The sequence below is a fragment of the Pelophylax lessonae genome (assembly GCF_965119305.1).
Source record: "Pelophylax lessonae genome assembly, chromosome: 8".
NCBI lineage: Eukaryota > Metazoa > Chordata > Amphibia > Anura > Ranidae > Pelophylax > Pelophylax lessonae.
The window spans coordinates 53,863,399-53,886,679 of NC_138775.1; the positions used below are offsets into that span (position 1 = coordinate 53,863,399).

Here is a 23,281-nt window from a genome sequence, read left to right on the forward strand (position 1 = left end):
TTTCGGCTTGTTAGTATGATGCTTTCGACAACCGACTCCAACTTTTCGGCCGAAAAAAATCTGGTGTGCAGGCTATAAAATTTTTGTTGGCCGTCAACATAACGGCCGATTTTCGTGCAGTCAGTACAGATTTCGGCAGACAAAAATCTGATGAGCAAGACTGGGCATGCTCAGAGAAGAAAAAACACACGGAAAGTAAACCAGCACATGACATCACTTCTGAAGTAGATTTTTGTTGGCCGAGAAAATTTGTGTGCAGTCTAGAGCACATTTCAACCAACACAACAACACTGGACAAAAGTCGGCCGATAATCGTTGCGTGTATACGAGGCATTACACTTCCCTTACCCCAGACTGACAATGCTGCTGCCTAAAGGTGTCCCTGTGCTCATTCATCCAGAGTGGGGCACTCTAATACAGGAGGTGTGTTACTGGCCAGATAACCAGGTCAAAACAGAGGGAAAAAACGAAAAGGAATGCAGCCACCAAATCTAAAGACTGGTATGCTGCCATATATTACATTTTTGGTCTTGGGTTTATTATCGCTCTAAATGCTTCTATATACTGGGTGAACCCCTCTTTTTTGTTAACTAGTCCTGGATTTTTAGTCCTTTACTTGCGGTTCTGGATCCTAGGTCCATTTCTCTCTAGGGAAACTGTCTAAATTGAGTTTTCACTCTCTATGTTTTCCTAAATTCCCCCCTACAATCCAAAAACATATTTGTTCAAGTCAAATTGCTCCTTACAAGTGCATATGTATAAATGTATAAATGTTGTAAATACCCCTAGATCAGTGGTCTCCAAACTGCGGCCTGAGGGCCGGATGTGGCCCTTTGCTTGACTTTATATGGCCCTTGGGCTATTCCTCCCACTGAACCTAGACACTATTATGCTATCCGACACCAACAATGGGGCACTATTTCTCCCTCCAACACCAATAATGGGGCACTATTCCTCCCAGTGATACCAATCGTAGGGGCACTATTCTTCCCCTTAATACCAAATGTGGCAACGTTTACTCCCACTGATGTCAGGAAAATGTCCACTCCCACTGGCCAGAGTCCGGCCCTCCTAAAGTCTGAAGGACAATAAACTGGCCCTTTGTTTAGAAAGTTTGGAGATCCCTGCCCTAGATTATATGCTTCTATAGAGATTGAACTGTTGTGAACAGTCTATATACTCAGTAAAGCACTGCAGAATATGTCAATGCCATATAAATAAATACAAATTTTGATTCACGTTGATTTTCTTTTTTTTTTTCTTTTTAAGCAGGACATATGCCAGAGGTGTTTTTTTCATATAAGCAATAGTTATCATGTATGGGGAGCAAAATAGTCATGGCAGGCCTCTGGTTTTGCTAGCCTTTAAGAGGTTTGAATGTTTTATTCATTTCTATTGATCACTCAGAAAACAGAGATAATCAGGTATTCCCCATTACTGCATCACAAGGTATAACCAAATTGCAAACTGCAGAGATCTACAGCTCAGGTGAGAGAATCTGTCCACAGGACAACTATTATTTGTGCACACTGCAAATCTCGCCTTTATGGAAGAGTGACAAGAAGAAAGCCATTGTTGAAAGAAAGCCATAAGAAGTCCCGTTTGCAGTTTGGGAGAAGCAAGCAAACATGTGGAAGAAGGTGCTCTGGTCAGATGAGACCAAAATTTGGCCTAAAAGCAAAATGCTATGTGTGGTGGAAAACTAACACTGCACATCACCCTGAACACACCATCCCCACTGTGAAGCGTTGTGGCAGAATCATGTTGTGGGGATGCTTTTTTTCAGCAGGGACAGGGAAGCTGGTCAGAGTTGATGGGAAGATGGATGGAGCCAAATACAGGGCAATCTTAGAAGAAAACCTGTTAGAGTCAGCAAAAGACTTGCGGCTCAGGCGGAGGTTCACCTTCCAGCAGCACAACGACCCTAAACATACAGCCAGAGCTACAATGGAATGGTTTCCATCAAAGCATATTCTTGTGTTAGAATGGCCAAGACAAAGTCCAGACCTAAATCCAATTGAGAATCTGTTACATTTTTGGTTGTAACATGACAAAATGTGGAAAATTTCAAGGGGTATGAATGCTTTTTTAAGGCACTGTATCTGTCTACATGCATCCTAAAAATAACACTTGGTGCAGCAAGCTACCAGGACCTGCTGAATTTCCCTCTAACGCATGTCCTGATGTGCCTAAAGTATTCTACAGCAAAATAGGGGTATTCTTTCAAAGTGTAAAACATAAACAATGCAAAGCACACAGTGGTGATAAATCAGCCTTTAGTCTAGAAAGGCACCGTAAACAAAGTAAAACTTTAAGAAGCTCTACATGAAAAGGAGCTTTGAAAATTTGCCAAGAAAAGTTCAAGTACAAGACAGATTAGTTTGAATGACAGAGACAGTAGATCAATAGACAGGTTAGATGGTGGGAGGAAACAGAGAGATAGAAAGGGAGAGAGAGACCAGGAAAGAGAGGAAGAAAGAGAAGAGGAGAGAGGGCCAAAAGAATAGATTGGGGGGGGGGGGAACAAGAAAGGAAAAGACAACAGGAGAGAGGTCAAGAGAAAAGGAGCAAAAGAGGAGGAGAGAAAGGGACAGGGATAGGAAGAGATGGAGCAGAGGAAGAGAACGGGAAAGAGAGGAAGAGAAGGGGCAGAGGAAGAGAAAGGGGAAGAGAGGAAGAGAGAGGGCAGAGAAACAGAAAGAGGGAGAGAGGAAGAGAGGGGGCAGAGGAACAGAAAGGGGGAGAGAGAAAGAGAGGGGGCAGAGGAACAGAAAGGGGGAGAGAGAGGAAGAGAGAGGGCAGAGGAAGAGAAAGGCAGAGAGAGGAAGAGAAAGAAAGGAAAAATGGAAGGGAAGATTGGGATAAGCAGAAATCAAACCAAAGAGGGAAAAGTATGTAAAATAAAAAAGTAAGGGGGTAGAGCAATTTGGAGAAAGAAAAGAGAGGAATGGAGGTAAAGAGAGTGCAAGCAGACAATGGACAGGAGGTAAAGGCTGGACACAGAAGAGGCAGCAGCGGAACATCTCTCCCAGGCACCGCTCTTCTTTCCCAAGCACCGCTCCCCTCTCCCTGATTAGATCTCCCGTTTTTCCTTACAAGGCACCACACCCCTCCCTTGGTCAAATCTACCATCTCTCTTACCATGCACCAACTCCCCCTCCCTGATCAGATCTCCCTGCTTCCTATACCAAGCACAGCACTCGTTTCCAAGGTCTGATCTATCCTCTCTCTTACCGGATACCACTCCCCTCCCCTGATCAGATCTCCCCTCTTCCCTTACCAAGGACCATTCCCGTTTCCCAGATCACATAGACCCTCTGTCTTACCAGGCATCACTCCCTTCTCCCTTATTGGATTTCCCCTTTTTCCTTACCAGGCATTGTACCCCTCCCCTGGTAAAATCTACCATCTCTCTTACCAGGCACCAATCATCTCTCCCTTATCAGATTTCCCCTTTTCCCTTGCCAGGCACGGATCCTCATCCCCATGTCACATCTACACATCTATCATCTCTCCCATCAGGCACCACTCCCCACTTCAAAGTCACATCTAACTTTTATCTTACCAGGCACTATTCCCCTCTCCAAGGTCACATCTACCCTCTCTTACTAGGCTCCCCTCTCCACGGTCACATCTACCCATCCCCTGGTAACATCTACTTTCTACCTGACCAGGCACTGCTCCCCTTTCTCAGGTCACATCTACCCTCTACCTTACCAGGCACCGTTCCTCTCATCCTCTCACCAAAGTCACCACTACCTTTTCTCTTACCAGGCACCATTCCCACTTCCCCAATCACATCACTTCTCTCTCTTAACAGACACTGCTCCCTTCTCCCTTATTACATTTTTCCTCTCTCTTGGCTCCCTACCACTTATACTCATCAAGTCACAGATGTACGAATGCCTTCTGCACAGAAATCACAACATAAAATTTGTGTAACTACAACAAAAGCATAATGTGAACCCTTCGCACTTACAGAGTGACTGGAGAATAACATGCCAGACAGGAGAGGGATGACAGTGTCAGCTGTGAGTGAAGGGATGTGATCACAGCGACAGACAACTAAGTCTATGTACAGAGGGGATCATCCTTACACAAACAAATGCTTCGAGTGCTTAGTGAGCCGCTGACACAAATCAAGGTAAAAGCAGCCCGCTGTAACGTGCAGAACTCAGAGACTCGAGTTGAGGAGGTGCCTCTAACAAGTGCTCATCACAGTGTTGGACAAAGAACAGACCTACATCATTTACAATAACAATTTATACATCAGAGCTGAACTAGACGTTTCACTTCACTGGCAGAACTGTTTTCAGAGTTACCTAAAGGGGAAATCCACCTAAAGTGGATCTAAAGCCAACACTATTAGTTATGGACAGAGCAGGGAAATATTAAACTCCAATCAGGCTCTGTTTTTACTGTCTTTGTCCCACTGGGCAGGTTACCTTAACTTTCTGTCACAGAAACACAAGAGGAAGTGAGAAAAATCTTTCAAAAGTGGATGGAAATCATCCCTGAGACAGCTGTCACCGGAGCAGGCGTCACCAATGGAAGCTTTTTAGTATGTTTTTGTTCCAGTTACAACTGGAATCTCGTCACCATTAAGATATGAATCTCAAGTGGGGGCACATACAGCAATGAACATTGGACATGGGTACTAACTGTTCTCTACGCCAATGTTTCTCAACTCCGGTCCTCAGGGCACACTAACAGGCCAGATTTGAAAGAAAACTGAAATACATCACAGGTGATATCATTTGCTGCTCGGTGATTGCAGGATTCTATTCTGCATCTCCCCAAGGTAATACTTAAAATCTGGCCTGTTAGTGTGCCCTGAGGACCGGAGTTGAGAAACACTGCTCTACGCTTCTCAAAACTAAAAAAAAAACCCAAACGTTTGGGCTTTAGATTTGCTTAAAAAGAGGATCTAGACCTAGGTGTTAAACACCAACTGTTTTGGCTGAAATTGGGCTTTCATATAAAGCTATGTTAATGATCTTTCTAGGATAGATAAGTAAACAAGAGAGGGGCTGCATTATCTACCTTGAAGGCTACTCCTGTGTTGGCCACATGGCCAAAAATGTAGGCCTTAGGTCACGTGATCTCATTGAAGGGAAGGATGAACCAAACTGAACTCTGAACCTGTCCTAACATCGGCAAATGCACAAGATTGCCCAATGTGTCAGGTCTACTAGAAGAAAGTGAAACAGCATTTTTCAAAAAAAAAAAAAACTCTTAATATAGTTTCATGTTATAAAAACTTTCCACATAACTAAAATCCAGTAATGTTTTTAAAAAAGTGACAAATCCATTAATGGATAGAAAAATCAGAACTTGTACAGGCTTCTCGGAGAGGAAGAATTGCAGTTTTAGAAAGCTATGTCTGGGGAAAGCCTTGGCCTGGGCTATGGAAAATAAATAAAGTATTTTTCAATGCTGGTTCTGGGGCTGCATTGCTGAATTATTTTATATTAAATATTTTATAGACATCACCCTGTAAAAAACTGAGAACTAACTCTCTTGAAGCTGAACTCTACAGCCCTTTCCTGAGTGGTGTCTATCCTGCACTCAAGTATACTTTAACATAGATGCTGAATACCACACAGGTTAGTAAAGTTCACAGACCGCCATGTTGGAGACAAAGACCAAGTAGAAATGAGGCGCTGGATTTAAATGATCAGATGATTGGTCAGATTGTGATAAGGCACAATGACTTTACTGAGACCATTCTCGCCAATGCATAGTGGCTCTCAAATAGAGGGCCCATATTTGTAAATTCACATATATAGCCTGAGAGTGCTAAACAAGCCGTTCAAAAGTCCAAAAACGTTTAATATTAGTACTTATTCGCAAATAACGTAGAATAGCCAACGGGGCTTGACGCTCAAAAACCTCTCCCTTCTTTCAGGCATAAACATAATGGGTAATCAAAAGGGCTTATAACAATGAATCAATGCTAATATCAAAGGTTTTTGGACTCTCAGACTATTTGTTTACTGCTATTATTAGACTTTTACGAATTAGAGACCAGGACCGTGTGAAATCTGAGCTTATATGTAAAACCTGTCATGGCTGAGATGGACAGGTGGCTAGGGACATTGCTGTCTAAGAAGCTTCTAGAATCAAATAGGCAATTTATGGTCTCAGATCTGGACACCGGTGTTGTACACAGCTGAAATGTAAAGTTCTGGCCAGGGCTATGCAAAGGAAGCTTCAATGGTGAGCATAAGACTGTGGAGCTGTATGTTTTCATATCCATTAGCAGAGACATGACCATCATAAGAGCAGTGAACCAAATTTCTTGAAGGTGTTCTTATTTGCATAGTTCCTGGCCTTTAAAGCCCTCTAGTAAGCAAAATTGTGGAACGGTGGACATGAACCGGGTTCAGGCAGCATTGAAGTACACAAAGCCATAGGTGGTAAATTCTCCACAGGTTAGGGGAAACCTGACACGTTTTCTTTAATTAGCATTAAAAGTGACTAAAAGTCCTCTTTTAAAATCATTGGATAGTAGTTTAGCTTTATCTTGGAGAACTTTGAAAATTTCAACCCCATGCAAATAGATGCCAGAATTATGTCAGCACTATTTGCCTTCTCCAGCTCTGACATATTTATAATCTCTAATGAGAAGACAAAGCTCCAGCCAAGACTTTAACATGTCTGCAATCTGTATTCTTCTAAGGAGTTCAGACACAGCAGAGTGATCTCACCAAGGTAGTTATCATCTTCCGGTTTTCCTGAGTAGCTGTGCTGCCGTACATCGATGTTGGTAGCACCGGCCGGAATATGCACCACAGTATTGTAGCCTGTAAGACACAAAAGAGCCGAAGCTGATTAATGAGCCGGATGTGCTCCACAAAGCCTGTTTGATTTACATGGCTGCCAAATGCATGTAGCATAACTTCAAAACACAACTTTCTATGGTAAAAGGGAACAAAGGAATAGAAATCGTCATTTAAGAAGCAATGCCTAACTGAAGACAGTGATCCATGCCATTCTGTCTGAAAATGTTTTAATACGACATTATGTCATCTTTTAATTTTTTCATCACGTCTTAAAGTGAACCTCTGCCCAGAATATGGACAAATTTACTTTCTTAAAGCTGACCTTGCCGTAAAAAACAAAGTCTGTTAAAAATTATTCTAAAAGGCATATGAAGGTAAAAAAAACTTCAGTTTAAAACTGCCCCTCCCCTCCCTAGCCCTCCCTTATACTTTCTTGAGCCCGATCTCAATTCAGCGATGTTACATATAGTTACGTAGTAGGTGAGGTTGAATAAAGACAATAGTCCATCCAGTTCAACCTGTGTAGGTGTGAGTGGCTGTAATCATCTCACATAGCCCTGAATGTTCTGATCCTTGAGATGTACGTCTAAGAGTCTTTTGAAAGCCACCATACTTCCCGCATAAACCACCTCTTGTGGTAGAGAATTCCACAATCTTTTAGCCCTAACAGTAAAGAACCCCCCACGTTGCCTGAGGTTAGAACGCTTCTCCTCTAATCGCATTGTATTCCCTCGAGTCCTCATGCAATCCCTTCGACTGAACAGCTTTTTTTCTAAGCTGAGATCCCCATTGAGATATTTATAAATTGCTATCATGTCCCCCCTCAGGCGTCTCTTCTCCAGGGAGAATAAATCAAGTGATTGCAGACGCTCTTCAAAATTAAGGTCCTCCAATCCCCTAATCAGTTTAGATGCCCTTCTCTGGACTCTCTCCAGCTCCAACACATCCCTCCTGAGGACTGGCGACCAGAACGAGATGTGCGACCAGAACGATGTGCACGAGAGCAGTTGCTCTCCTGACTCTCTGCCTCCTTATTGGATCAGAGACAGCAGCATTGGCTCCCACAGCTGTCAATCACAGCCAGTGAGGAGGGAGCAAGTGGCTTGCCATAGGGGCACTCAGCAGAGGGAAGGGGCCAGGAGCACCAGCCGGGGATCAGAGAAGAGAAGGATCTGGGCTGCACTGTGCAAAACTATTACACTGGGCAGGTAAGTATAACATGTTTTGTTATTTTTTTTAAAGAAACATTTCTAATATCGCTTTAATATATCAGCCCACCCATAAAAAAAAGCAGTAAAAAAAAATGAAATCAATTAAAAAAATGAAGGAACAAAAAAAAAGTGATTAAACATACTTACCCTGCCCCTGGCTTCCATACTTTAGGGTATGGTATCACAAATCTTCAAGCGAGGAACGCCAAGTATCTCAAGAGAAGTGCACAGTGCTGCTGCTGGGAATCTTAAAGCAAACCTGGTGCTTTACCCTTTAAATTACTGACACATCTAACTGCCGGTTCACACTACCGTGACTTGTCAGGCGACTTGGTCGCCTGACAAGTTGTGCTCCATTCTGTGCTATGGGAACTTAAGTCGCTCCGACTTAGAAAAAGGTTCCTGCACTACTTTTGACCGAAGTCGGAGTGACTTGCATTGACTTCCATTATGTGAAGTCTTCACTAGTCGCCCCCGAAGTCGTGTCGACATAGTGTGAACCGACTCTAAGTAATTAAACCAGACCAAAACATAAACTTTTATAGCTTGTTTACATGATCTCTGCTGGACATAAAGTTTAGCCAATCTCAGCTCTCATTTTCCTCTTCTATGAAGATCAAGTGAACAAAAGCCTAGGCCAGCCTTTCCTAATATTTTCCACACGCAGGAATCCATGAAATAACGTTCCGGTCTCAGGGAACCCCTGCTAAAAATGACTATATCTACAACTCAGGAAACATTAGTGTGATGGTCAGTGGGAAGAATGCTCCTTACACTTGTGGTCATTGGAAAAAAAAAACCCTCCAGATGGCTAAAAAGATCAATGGCGTCAGTGAAAACTTATCTAAGAGGCAGAAATTGCTAATTGCTCAAGGAACCCCTAACAACCTCTAGAGGAACCCTAGCTGAGTAACCCTGCCCTAGACTTTTGGTCATGTGATTAGCACTGGAGGTAGCCTGGAACTATTATCCCGAAGAATGTAAACATATCCAGGTATTTGCTCAGGCCACCGTGAAAAAACGGTCCAGGCATGCTCAAGAGTGTTAGTGAAATCACCAGGTGGCAAACTAACATTCTGCTCAGAGAAATGAGACGATGCTTAAACAAAATGTTGTGTCCCATTTTGCATTTTATCTTGTCCCCTGTGTGCCCCCATCAGTGTTGGATTAAAATATATGGAGGTCCCTAGGCAATAAAAACCAAGGGGCCCCCCTTGCAGGTTTCTGAAGGTTATTCATGCGCATGCTCTAGTGGGTTAACATTAAAGTAGTGTGCACATGAGTCGCTAGATGAGATGACCATCACTACTGTACATCACAAGTACGTACGGTGCACCAAACTTTTCACAAACTGACAGCTGAAAAAAGATGAGCTTTTAAGTGACAAACTGTAATGTAAAACCTGATGTCTATGGTTTATATAAGTTGTTATTGGGTACATTACATTAATACAGTATTTTCTCTATAGAGATTTTAATGTAAAGTTTTCAATTCTTTGAGTTGATTAATTTTTTCTATTTTTTGTAAACAATTAACAAGAGGTATTTCACCCTGTTTGAAAATAAATTTAAAAGCCAGCAGCTACAAATATTGTAGCCACTGACTTTTAATAGAATGACATTTACCTGTCCAGGGATCCAGCACCATCCTCACCCGGGCTTTTTCTTCACAAGGCTTTGAGTCCCAGGTGCTGGCATGTTAACTGTGGGAAGCCAGTTGTGATTCCTTGTGGCTTCATAGCCAGCTTCCCCCTGTGTATGCGCGAGCCGTGCTGTGCTTTGTGAATCTCCCTGCAGCCTTCTGGGAGCTATGACGTGTCCCAGAAGGTAGCGGGCAGGGAAGGGAGAAAGAACATCTGGTAGAATCGCCTAGGCGATCCAACTGGAAGTGGGAGCTGTTATCTGTCAGAACCAGGTACCCACTCCCCCTCTACCCCCCCCCCCCCAAGTTCTAAAAGAAGAAGGAGGAGAGGAGAGGAGAGGGGGAGGCGAGCATAAAGCTTCATTGTAATGTTCTATCAAGATCTAATTAATATTATTTTGATCTGTTGTCATTAGGCCCTTAAAAAGCGTGGGGTCCATAGGCTGGTGCCTACTCTACCTATTTGGTAATCAGGCACTGGTCCCCATGCCTTTAACAGTCATATCATGTAAATCGGAAAGAACTGTAAACAAATTAGGAGCAGTGTGTATCATCCATCATGGCGCAGGAGGACAACATAGTTTCCACTTACTCCCAATTATGCAGATGAAGGATGGGAACAGACAAATTATTTTCATTGTCCAGTTTCAAACTTAGCTTATTTTGCATATTAAACAATAGAACATGGCAAAGGATTAATTACATTTCTGTTTACCTACCATATTGTACGTAATTATGCGTTCCAGCTATGGGTTTACAGGATGAATTGTCTCCACCACAAACTCCACACTTATCTCTTCTGGCTTTTGAGTTTAGGACGTGATCACAACCAGCTTGCTTTAAAAAAAAGATATAGAGAAGAGCCAAGAAAAATAAGTAAAGTACATCCAGGTTATACTCTACACAGACACCAATCAATAAAAGATAGCCAGAGGTTCTATCCTTTCCCACTCTATCTGAAGCTAGAGAAAATGTTTAGGGCTGAATTTCTACTTTAACTAGACTCAAGAAAAGACAAACATCCATCATGATCAGTTTCTGACAATGTCCAGCAGTTTTGGTTTAGAGGAAGGAAAGGCAAAACCTTATGTGCAACTGTGATCAATTTCACCCCATGATGGAAAAAAAAAAAAAAATCTTACCTGACCCCACTACGACTGTTGTACCTTTTCCCTGGGCAAGTAACAGTTAGGAATCATATGACTATGGCAGCACTTCCAATAACAAGCCGTCCCCTTTAGCAAACCTGGTTCCAGATAAGGGCTCAGATTTCGCACAATTCTCAGCTCTCCTATGGTAGGTAATGAACTGTAGGCTATAAATCACTGAAAGGCTCCCCTTTAGAAAATAACCTGTCACAGCTGATGTTACTTAAGGAGTATATAATGTCTTACCTGCTGTGAGCTCTGTGTGGCTTCAAATTTATCTGTTTTCCAAATTGTGCATTAGTTTTGGGGCAATGAACAGCACTCAGCTGGATGATATTATGATATTCAGCTTGACTGCCCGGAAACTAGTAGCCATTCCTGGAGTTTTTGGATTGGTTTATTGCTATGATGTTTTTCACTGGGTTAATGGGACACCTACATTTGGGCTCTTTCAGGGGATTTCAGAGGACTTGCCATGGTGTTCCCAAATGCACCTCACTATTCAGAGATTCCAATTCTAGCCTATTTAGTTAGAATGTGGTCAGGTTTTTCCTGCCTTGTGACTTCCCTGTGATGATTTCCTCTGACTTCCTGTCCTTGTGACATCTGGGAAACCTCTAGCTCTTCCAATTTGACTAAAAAGATGTATGTTTATTGTTGTCTAATTGGAGAAATTTTCAATCACTTTGGCTCCATTCACCAATAGTTCTTTTACTTCTTTTGGGCGTCAGGTGTCCCGCGATTCTGTTTGCGCAATTTTACCACAATTAGTCAGGCACTGTGTTTGGGGTGCCATTGCAAGTCAAGGGAATCGCACCGGCGTCCCGCGACTTGCAATGGTTCGGGATCTAGGGCAGAATCACGGCAATTCTGCCCGTAATCTGAAACGCCTATATGTGAATGAAGCCTTTCTGTCCACCGATGACCCTTCACTAGGGCAGGATGTGTGGGAACATCTACATAGCGAACATTGAGAATAAATGTTATAAATACAGCCTGGAAGGAATCATTATAAAGACCTTAAGGCCATTGCAGAATATGAACTTTGATTGACATAGGGGTATGTCGCCCTTTCTCTCGAACTTTAGTACAATAGTTCTTTTCAGTGTGACTCACAACAATACTGGAACATTTACATAAGTTCATTCAAACAAAAGAGCTGAAACGTTAACATAAAATGCAGTATTTGCACATTTCAACAAAATGTCTTTTCCATTGTAACCCTATAGAAATTGTCATTTACAGATGTGTGAATAATAGGAAATAAAAATCGTAATCCAACAGTAAAAGAAAAGCTGAAAAAAAAATATAAAAAAGCTAAATGAGAAGTGATAAAAATTAAAAGTAAACTACAAAATGCTTAAAATATTGTAGACAACTACGAATGGCAAACCTGTGCAGAAGAAAAGACACCTCTGGCCTCCCAAGAGTAAACCATTTCTTACTGGCATTGTTGGAGACCCGATAAGGCAAACACAGGAAACTGGGAGGGGAGGTAGGTCCATCAACCCCCCCCCTTTTTTTTTTCCTTTTCCTCCCCATACCCTCTTCTTTTATCCTACCCACCATACTATCCTACTATCTGGATTCATATATTACTGCAATCTCCCTTGGAAAACAAACAATTGGGAAGCAGCACTTGCTAGACGTGGGCTGCGTATGTGAGACCCAATAGTGAGAACTACATTTTTTGCAGCGGGCCTGACATGCTCTTGCTCAGTCTAAAGTATTGGTCATAGCATTGTATAATGTTGAAATGTTCGCTATGTATATTATTATCCAAGCTTGACCAACCTGTACTCTCTTTCCAGTGCATTGCCAATTCTTTTAAATAAAACATTTATAAACAAAAAAAAAAACCTGTGCAGAAGACTTACCTTACCCAGCACTGTCATATGGTGAGCATTACTAGGTGTCTGCACCACAGCTATGCTTCAATGACTTTAGTTTTTAAGCAAACCCTAGGGCTTCAAATATCTGTGGCTTGTTTGTTGCTTTTAGAGGCAGTTACAGGCCAGTTTGTGTGTGACTGAAAATCTGCAGAAACCCCGACCATAAACGCACAATGGCTGCGTCCAGGGTTGGTATTAACATGTAACCACTTGGATGACCAGTTACATGTTAACAGCAACAGCACCTGCCATTGATTTGTATAGGGTGCAAATCTGACAACTGCTGCTGGTTGCACACAGTGTATGCAAGCAGCGTTTAGCCAGGGCCATTTGAAGGAATTTGGGGGCCCCAAGCAAAATGGACATGGAGGCCCCCCCGACCCCCCGCACACACGCAAAGACTACAGGAACCACAGCATAGCCATACAGTTTAAGTATCTATCTATCTATCTATCTATCTATCTATCTATCTATCTATATATATATATACATATATATATATATATATATATATATATATATATATATATATATATATATATATACATATATGACACAGATAGATAGATAGATAGATAGATAGATAGATAGATAGATAGATAGATAGATAGATAGATAGATAGATAGATAGATAGATAGATAGATAGATAGATAGATAGATATAGATATAATAAAGAAAGAAAGAAAGAAGAGAGAGAGAGAGAGGGGAGGGGGACAGATAAACAAAAAGAGACATAGGAAGACTAAGATTAGAAGGGAGATAGAAAAAAAAAGAAAGAACTTTTCAGACCTGTCGGCACTCGGCAGATGTAGAAGCAGAGGGTCCTAGCAGCTACTCACCCTGATGCTATCTACTCCTCACTCATCCACACCGGCTGCAGGAATTTTAATTGCATTTAGAACCCTGCTGTCTGTTTACAGTAGGAGCTGTCAGTCTGCACTGTCCATGGGCTGGTCCATACTTTGCATAAAGTCTAGCTGGTAGGCCAGGGATCTCTCTTGTGTCTGCAGATCTTATCAGACTTTTTACAAACCTGTTGAGGCAGAGAGGGGCCCCCTTGATGGAGATCCCGGTAACAGTGGCATTGCACTTTACTGCAAGCAATTGTTTGGTTTGCCTGCCTTGTAGCAACGGGCCTGCATTTAGCACCGCCGGTAAGAAAGCCTTGGCTGCATATATGCGGCCATCTAGATGTAGCCTAACTAAATGACTATAAAGCAGTAATGTAAGGCATATTAATTAGGTGTAGGGATGAGTGAAATTAAGATTCTTCACTTCAGTGAAAATCCAGGACCATTTGGCAAAATGCATTGGAGTCAACGGAGAAAGCCCCACCCTGGGCTGCTGTTAAATCTAACAATATAGTGGGGTTTATCAAAATAAAGCCATTCTTTACCACCACTTCCTGGAAATATTGTTAACAGGATGTATTTTGCTGAATAAATCCTGGATGCTGTTTGCTCAGATCCATTATAATGTTTGTATGTAGATTTTCTCAAAATGTTTAATGAACATGGTTGAAAGAGAAAACAAATCCATGTTTTTTTTTAACACATTTTACAGATTTTTTTTCTCATTTTTAAACGATTACTACTGATGAGAAAAAAAAAATAAAACTTTTCTTCTACTTTAAGTAGGGACCACAGCATGAAATTCAGCAACGCACACATCAAGTGAGTAACTATTTACCCGACACAGTCCTTGCACGCAGATGTCATTTGTGTCTGGTCCGCATGACGTCCCATCCACTACTCTGTCCCTGAGCTGATAATAGGCTGTGCTTCCTGCCACCCGGCAAAACAGTTTACAGCGATCCTTCATTAGAACTACAAACAGCAAGGAAACGGTTTTGTCAATAACATTTCATTTTAGCAGCACAAGTGGAATATGCGCTCTGGGCACTACTTACTTCCGCTGTACTTTGGCACCCAGCGGACGTTCGGAGGTAGACCATTGATATTAAAATGCTTTCCATCAAAGTCACCACACTGTTCTTCGCGAAAGTCCCTCTTATGCTTAGCGCATGGTTCAGTGTTGCAGGATTTAAATTTCATTCGGCGCCCCACACAGTATTTTCCACCATTTTTTGGTCTGAGATAAAAACAAATAATGTTTCTGGTTACACTGGGATTAAACTTTTCAATATTTCACCTGTTCACACCCCTGGCCTTGAAAAATGCTCAGCAAAGATAATCATAGGTGTGGTCTTCAAAAAGTTTCCACACTTTTTTATGTTTAACAGAGTTTAAAAAAGTGCAGAAACTAATTGAAGAACCCTAGTATGTACAAATCTCCTTACAGGAGCCATATATAAACCAGCCCAAGTGTGTCCATAGATGTTAAAGGGTGGTTGGGTATGTTAATGTGATGTGAGCAGACAAACCTCAAGCTAAATACTTTGCAAAGCACTGCAGACCATTACAATCAATATGTATGCTCAGCCAGGCCAAGTACAAACCTATAAAGAGGAACTAAAATTATTGATTTAACAGTTTACCAAAACTGTAGCATTCAAGGCATACTGTGAATGATGACAGGTAAATTTGCTTGTATTGTCAACTGAACTATCAAGTCTTCCAACGTCTGGTTTAATACCTGTTTACATGTGCAGCATTATGACAACTGCAGACCAAACAGAGGTTGAGATGGCAGCTTCCTTGGCTGTAAAGGATAGGAGGGTTTAGTTCCACTTTTAGGCAATGCAGAATGGGGTGGACTAGACAATCCTGACACTAGAACTGGGGAAACAATAGGAACCAGGCAAGAAACTCTAACCTTTTCAATGGTTTGTACTAGTGATCGACCAATATCGGTTTTTCGTTGCCGATACCGATATTTTGGCCACTGCATATCGGTATCGGCCGATATTTTCGTACAAAAAATTTTTTTTTTAAAAATGTTTTTATTTAACAGGTACTCTTGTGGAGGGATCTGGGGGTCTAAAAGACGCCAAACCCCTCCTCTGCACTTAAAAGCATTCAAAATGCCAAGTTTGGCTGTTTTGAATGCTGTAATTTTTTTTATTCTGGCGCCAGACAGTACCCGGAAATTATGTCACTCATGACATCACTTCTGGGTTTTTACATGGAGATCCGATCAGAGCCGGTGAGACGGGAAGGTGGCGGGAGGGGGGGTCATCCCCTCCTGCTCCTTGTATTGACAGCCGAGCGGCTTCTCAGCCGCATCGGTTGTCATTACAAGACAGCCGACCGTCGGCTATGGACGCCGGTACCGGGGTGATGCCTCTAGCTGCAGGCATCACTCCGATACAAGCACTCCGATACAAGCACTTTCTGAAATATCGGTAATATAGGTCACCTTGGTGGCCAATTCCGATATATCGGGAAAAGTGCATATCAGCCCTCGATATATATATCGGCTTTGCCTATAATCAGTCGATCTCTAGTTTTTACCTATAAGAGCAGAAACTGTCAGTAGTACCTGGATGGCAGGACTGGCAGAACAGAATCACAAATCCTTTAGTGGATAACACAGTTAACATACATGTATTTTGATTAAACATTTGTATGTTTGCAAGGCATTCATTTATAATTCAGTTGGGAACTGCTATTTAAATAGGCCCAAATGATTGGAACATGAAAAGAAATAGATACATCATGTTCAAAGAAAAAGCAATAGTACTTGTGTGTAATGTGCTCTTACTCTGGTCTGTTGCACTCCCGGATGGCAGTTTTAATTCCCCCGCTGCAAGATCTGGAACAAGCCCCAAAAGGGCTCCATGACCCCCAGGAGCCATCGATAACGGAGGAATCGCGCTCTTTTGGGATGCACACGCCATACCTGCAGTGCTGTGGTGAGGATAAACAGAGATAATACAGATGTAATACACTGTGCTGTCTGCAAGGCATAAGCAATGGAAGTATTCAACTGTGAAGAAATCATGTTTTATTTACAGGTTCTCACACAACTCTGCTTCGGAGAATATGAATGATTTATTCATATTTATCCTTGTTTGAGGTGAATGGTACATAAAAAAATGTTCTCTGTAGAAATAATGACTGTGGAAATCAGGGTAAAATTATGTTTTCTGTTCAATAATATTTATTGAAGTTTTATCACGTTGAAGAATAAGAAGTACAGCCAAAGTTAGAAAGTTACATGGCCAGGGTTTCAATACAGCTTTTATAGCCAAATAATGGTACAAACGTTCATAGCTTCATAAAGCTATGGATTACAAACTGGTGGGTCACAGACTTGCCTAAGGGCAGACAAAAATTGAAAGGTTTAAGATAGGGTAGGGTGGCAGAGAAAAGATGGGGCAGGGACTTAAAGGGATCTGCCATCAGGGAGCTACTATGAGTTATATGGGCCAGACTAGGAAATCATCATTAAAGCGGATCTTCACCCTCCACACCCTGTTTTTAGCATTCCACTCCTACTCCCCTCCTCTAAGAATGAGATTTTTTAAAATTACTTTTTAGGGGAACACATCTGGATTCTCACCTAGGTGATGTACAGCTTCCCACGGCCATCAGGGTCCCCCACGGCACAAGCACAGAGGTACATCACCCATAGGGGCAGGGGGGTGGGGTGGTTATCTCTTTCTTATGTCTTGCAGCAGCCCCATGGTGATGGGCCACGACACATGCATGTCATCAGGGTGCAGGCTCCAAAGGACCCACAAGAGACAAGTGGATGGCATCAGAAAAGAAGAAGACAGCACAGTACCGGGCAAGCAGCAGCAAAGTGGAGGATACCTACAAAACATAGCTGGATTCGCTAAGCATGCGAGTGGATAACCCAGTGAAAAAATATAAGAGGAAGAAAAAAAAGAACATCTCTCTTAGGGATGAAAGAGTTGGGAGGAGTGGCCAAAGCCTGAGGGTAGGTAATGTTGAATCCCTGGGGACCATATATCAGGAAGGCTTTCTATCAATCCATATACTGTAGAAGTAATTGTATCATTAGTCATCATCCAAGAGCATCTGTGGACCATTCTAGAGATTCATCATTAAGGTTTAGGAGGCAGCAGTCAAAGTCTGGGGATTGGTTATGTCGGATCCATGGGGACCCACCCTTCTTAACCACTTTACCACCGGAGGATTTTCCTGCTAAAAGACCAGGGGTTATTTTGCGATTTTTTACTGCGTGACTTTAACGGACAATCGCGCGGTCGTGCGACGCTGTACCTAAACGAATTTCACGTCCTTTTTTTCCCACAAACAGAGCTTTCTTTTGGTGGTATTTGATCACCTGTGCGATTTTTTGATCACACGCTATAAACAAAAAAAGAGCGTAATTTTTGCAAAAACAACAATATTTTTCACTTTTTTTTATATGAAATTCCCCCAAAAAAAAATGTAAAAATCAAAATTTTTTAAAATTTTCGGCCAATTTGTTTTACGCTACCTATGTTTGGTAAAAAAAATCGCAAAAAGCGTATTTTGATTGGTTTGCGCAAAAGTTATCGCGTTTACTAACAAAGGGAAAGATTTTTGTCATTTTTGGTGTTTTTTTTTTTAACGAGTAATGGCGGCGATCTGCGATTTTTTTTGCGGTACTGCGACATTGCGGCGGACAGATCGGACCCTTGACTGACATTTTTGACACTTTTGGGGGTACCAGTGACATTACTGCAGTAATCAGTGCTATATATATGCACTGTTACTGCAAAAATGACACTGGCAGGGAAGGGGTTAACAGTATTGGACAGGGAGGGGTTAAGTGTGTCCTAGGGGCGTGATTCTAACTGTGTAGGGACAGGTCTACTAGTGTAAAAACAAAGATCAACAGTTCTACATAGTAGAACTGTTTGATCTTCACTTTTACACAGGGAGAACTGACAGGTGGCTTGTTTACACAAGCCGCTCTGTCTTTCTCCCGCTGTAGCGGCGATCGTAGTGTGACCGGCGGACATCGGGTCCGCCAGTCACACTCCCGCACTCCTCCGTGAACGAGCCGAGGCGGGCGCGCGCCTCGGCGGGCGCGCGCCCGCCCGCTATTGGCTCTGGAAGGAGTGACAGGCGAGCGACGTAGACCTACGTCACTCTGCCTGGCCGGGGCCGACTGCCGCAGTAAATATACTGTGCGCAGTCGGCAAGCGGTTAAAGAGGACCATTCTATAATTCAGTATAGCAGTAATTGTATCGATAGTTATCATCCAAGGGGACCTGTGGTCAGGAGGCTACCCCTAGCCATCTTGACCATTTTAGACAATCATTATTAAAATGGCTCTAAAGGCAGAAGGTTTTTTTTATTTTAATGCATTCTATGCATAAAGATATAAACCTGCTGTGTGCAGATCCCCCCTCCCCCCAGCACCCCTAATACTTATCTGAGCCCCATCTCAATCCAGCGATGTTGTACGAGAGTCGCAAAGTCCAGGGACTCTCCCTCCTCATTGGTTGAGACAGCAGTGGGCGCGCCATTGCCCCCCCCCGTTGCTGTCAGTCAAGTGAGCCAATAAGGAGAGAGAGGGGGAGCTACGTGTCTAAATGGGCACACCCGAGACGTGCAGTATCTCGATGGGGGCAGCTCTGTGTCTAAATGGGCACCCCCCATAGCAAGCTGCTTACAATCGGGGCATTCAGCAGGAGGGAGGTGCCAGGAGCGCCAGCGAGGGACCTGAGAAGAGGAGAATCTGGGCTGCTCTGTGCAAAACCACTGCACAGAGCAGGTAAGTAGAACATGTTTGTTATTTTTAAACAAATAAAAACAGGACTTTAATTTCACTTAAGGCTCCGTTCACATCTAGGCGTTTTGGGGCGTTTTTGGGGCGTTTTTCTGCTCTAGGATCAGCTCTCAAAACGCCCAACAAGACAAATCCTATTCATTTCAATGGCCCCTGTTCACATCTGAGCGTTTTGACGCTGTATACAAAACGCCCAACGCTCAAAAAAGTACATGAGCTTCTTTTTGGGCAGATTACAGGCGTTTTCCATTGATCTCTATTCAATCTAAAAACGCCTGCACAAAAATCGCGGTAAAATCGCGGTAAAAAACGCCGCAAAAATCGCGGTAAAATCGCGGTAAAAAACGCGCGAAAAACGCTACGCTCAGGTGTGAATGTAGCCTTAAGGTTTAGGAGGCAGCAGTCACAGTCTGGGGGTAGGTTATGTTGGATCCATGGGGACTGGCCCTTCTTATAGAGGTCCATTCTATGGTTCAGTTTAGCAGTAACTGTATTGCTGGCCATCATTCATGACACTGTATTTAGGATAGTGGATTCAATTATGTTTTATATAGTCAAATGATGATAGTTCATCTTTGAAATTTGTGGGGTGAATTGCTCCATTGTGCTATAGTTACAGAGGTCAGTAAAGGCTTGTTTTAAAGCCCACTTACTGCCTTGAAAAAAAATGTGACAATACATATCAATAGCTATTTATTCAATTTGGATGGCAGTCCAACTAACCTAATCAGGGCACTGGAGGTTCTTGTGTTGTAGTGTACTACAACACATGGATGTGAACCATGCCTAGTTAAATGAGTGTTGTGGAGTGTTGGCATCCTATTCAAAAGGAATGGGATGCCTAACACAATAAATGTTAAATAAAGTACATGTGCTGTCACCACAATACCGTAAAGCATAATGGATCTTCGACTTTAAAAATAGAAATAAGGCTCAGTAAGGAATAAGTGACTGGAATGCATGAGTCAGTATACACAGAGCAGGAACAGGTAGGAGTCTGCAATGACAATTGCTAAAATCTATGTAATGTATTTAATTGTGCTGGAAAGGTTTTTCTTTCTAAATGTAGAATTTCACTGAGTGCAGAATCTTCATGTTTGACTGATGCGTTCCTTTAAAGAATGTGATTATATTTCCTAATTTCAGCACTGCAGGAATCAGATTGCACTGATAAAGCCAGAGCAGCTTCCTTTACAATACAGGAGAGTTTTATTTGATTAATGAGACACCAGAGCTCCATTACTACTTATATGGCCAAGGTAGTTTCAATAATCCCCAGGAAGAAGCTGACAGCTCCATCAGTCAGACCTGCATATGGAAGATTGAGCTGAAACAATGGCTTGGCCAGGCTACTGGTTGGAATGCACAAGTAACAATATACCTATCGCCTGTTAAATTATCAATAGGAAAAATACAGGCAGAGATTAGAATACAGCCTTAGCTTTACTTCTTGTTACGTATTAATAGAGCAACCAGTTAATTATGGACTACTAATGCAAATAAACAGCATTTAGACAAGCTTAAAACACATAAAGGCGTGCTGTTTTAACTAGTTAAAGGAATAGCCCCATCAAACTTTGAAATTCAGCATTTCAATGGCTAGGCCCTTATGAGCACGAACATTTACATGCCGACAGGTTTTCTATAGTAAAATTTTCTGGTGCTTTTCACCATATGCAGCTGTACTCATCCAAACGCTGATTGCTTCTTCATTGCATATGGTTTACTTCACAAATGTGGAAATTACACGTTTAAAGGAATATGTTGTATGCAGAAGCAAACAGCTTTTACATTAGTTAGGACAGAATACAGCCAGTCACTTGTATTGGCAACTGTACTTGGCACCTGCAGCTCCCCGGTTGCGGGAAAGCAACAGGGAGTTTACACTGGAAGACATGTCATCATGTTAATGTCTGTGTGCATAGATGCCATATAGTGGGCACAGGGAATACTGTTTCCGAATCACCATCTGCAGGCTCCACACATGCCCTTTTGTTGATTTGGTAACTGTATCATGGCCCAGTTATTTGCACTAATCTGTCTGATGTACTAGTTTGTATGTATGTTTTTATAGGACCTGGAGTCAGGGCCAGATTAACGTAGGGGCTATTGGAGCTGCAGCTCCAGGCCCCTACCTTTTATATAGGCCCCGGGTTGGCCATATTCACTGTTACCGCTCTTCTGTCACTTGTAAACACAGAAGTCTGGCTTCTATGCTCGCTTCCCCAGGCAGCTCCCTCAGAACCTCCCCACACAGCACGAAGGCCAGACAAGGAGGGACAGTTGCCGATGCATGGATGTGTTTATGGGCTTCAGAGACAGCATCCCATGTTGAATTAGGCATGCATGGCTGCACCCTTCCTCCTCTGGGTGCATGCCAAGGCACAGCCCTTAAGGCCCTTCAAAATCCTCAGCACCAAGCCCATGATGCTCTTAATCCGGCCCTGCCTGGAGTATTTCATGTACCCAGTGCCTTTCATGTGATTTTAAATTATTGTGTATGATATGAAATAAACTTTTTGGATTTTTACTCTAAAACCCTTTTTTTTCATTGTGTGCATGCTGTAATAAGCCCCAATTGGGGACCGATGTTTTCCTTTGCTATATATTTTTAGGGGGACAGCATGACACACAAATTATATGTCACCCTACACACACTTCTCTCCTGTATTCCTATAGTGGGCACAGCCTTCTTGTCCAGGTCCCTCTTTTTCATCCTTAAAGTGATTGTAAAGTTTCATTGTTTTTCTATTAAAATGACAAACATGGTATACTTACCTGCTTTGTGCAGTGGTTTTGCACAGGGCAGTGTGGATCCTCCTCTTCTCGGGTCCCTGGCTTGAGCTCCTGGCCCCTCCCTCTTTAGAGTGCCCCCACAGTAAGAAGCTTGCTAAAGGGGCACCGAGCTGCAGCTCCATGTATCCATTCAAACATGGAGTTGCTGTTTGGCCCCGCCCCCTCTCAATCCTGATTGAGTTTGATTGACAGCAGTGTGAGCCAATGGTGCCGCTGCTGTGTCTCAGCCAATCAGGAGAGAGAGTCCACGAGTGAAGCTGAACCCACCGTGGACATCGCTGGATAGAGATGGGGCTCAGCTAAGTAAGGGGCTGAGGGGGGCTGCTGCACACAGAAGAAATTTTATCTTAATGCATAGAATGCATTAAGATAAAAATTCTTCTGACTTTACAATCACTTTGAATTTTTTCTCCATCCAGGCCATTGATTCCCATGGCTGGCAGTATCCCTGTGCTAATACACATATCAAAGTATACAGGAAACCCTGTGGCATCATATATTTTAAACCAGGCCAAAACAATTTTATGAACTTCCTGCCAACATCACCCTCCTGTCCTACAAATATACAGATGATAAAAGAGCTGTACAAATACTTACCTATACTTAGCCTTAAAGTATAACCAAAGGCAAGTCATAGTTTTGGATAGAGTGGAGAGGGATTAGAGCCCCTGTCAGTTTTTTTTTTTTTTTTAATTCAACGTTTATTGAGGAGATAAAGGCATACAAGTCAACAAAGGCAGTGAATTGAAATACAGCCGAGTAACAAGAGAACAGCGTAACATGAGGCGTAAATCATAAAAACATAGCCATATATGAGAAATGAGAATACACAGTGTATCAAAGTATGTCTCAGGACGGCAGATCCCCAGATAGGCCAACGCTCCAACCGGCATCTATCAAATGGCCGGCATATCGGAGTGCCGAGGGCATCTGACGGGGCACCAATCCAAGAAACCACAAGAGGTCTTAATGTCATGTATGCCGTACAAAAACGGGAGAAATAGTTCAAAGAAGAGAAAAGAAAAAAGAAAGGGAAGAAAAAGAAACGAAAGAGAAGTGCCACATCGAAAGAGGGGGGAGGGAGGGAAGGAGGGAAGGGAAGGGAAAACAGGACAAACACTGGAAGAGGGGACAAGGGGGGGGGGGGGGGTGGAA

At 42.6% G+C, this 23,281-nt stretch overlaps 1 protein-coding gene across 1 annotated transcript in view; it reads right to left on the reverse strand.

Moving 5' to 3' along the window:
- ADAMTS9 (ADAM metallopeptidase with thrombospondin type 1 motif 9) overlaps positions 1-23,281 on the reverse strand; it is a 344,253-nt gene that overhangs the window by 187,809 nt on the left and 133,163 nt on the right. The window contains exons 12-16 of the mRNA XM_082265401.1: positions 16,342-16,487; positions 14,588-14,769; positions 14,368-14,504; positions 10,357-10,474; positions 6,711-6,806 (exon numbers count right to left, since the gene is read on the reverse strand). Coding sequence (XP_082121527.1) covers positions 6,711-6,806; positions 10,357-10,474; positions 14,368-14,504; positions 14,588-14,769; positions 16,342-16,487 — 679 coding nt within the window. The remainder of the gene's footprint in view (positions 1-6,710; positions 6,807-10,356; positions 10,475-14,367; positions 14,505-14,587; positions 14,770-16,341; positions 16,488-23,281) is intronic.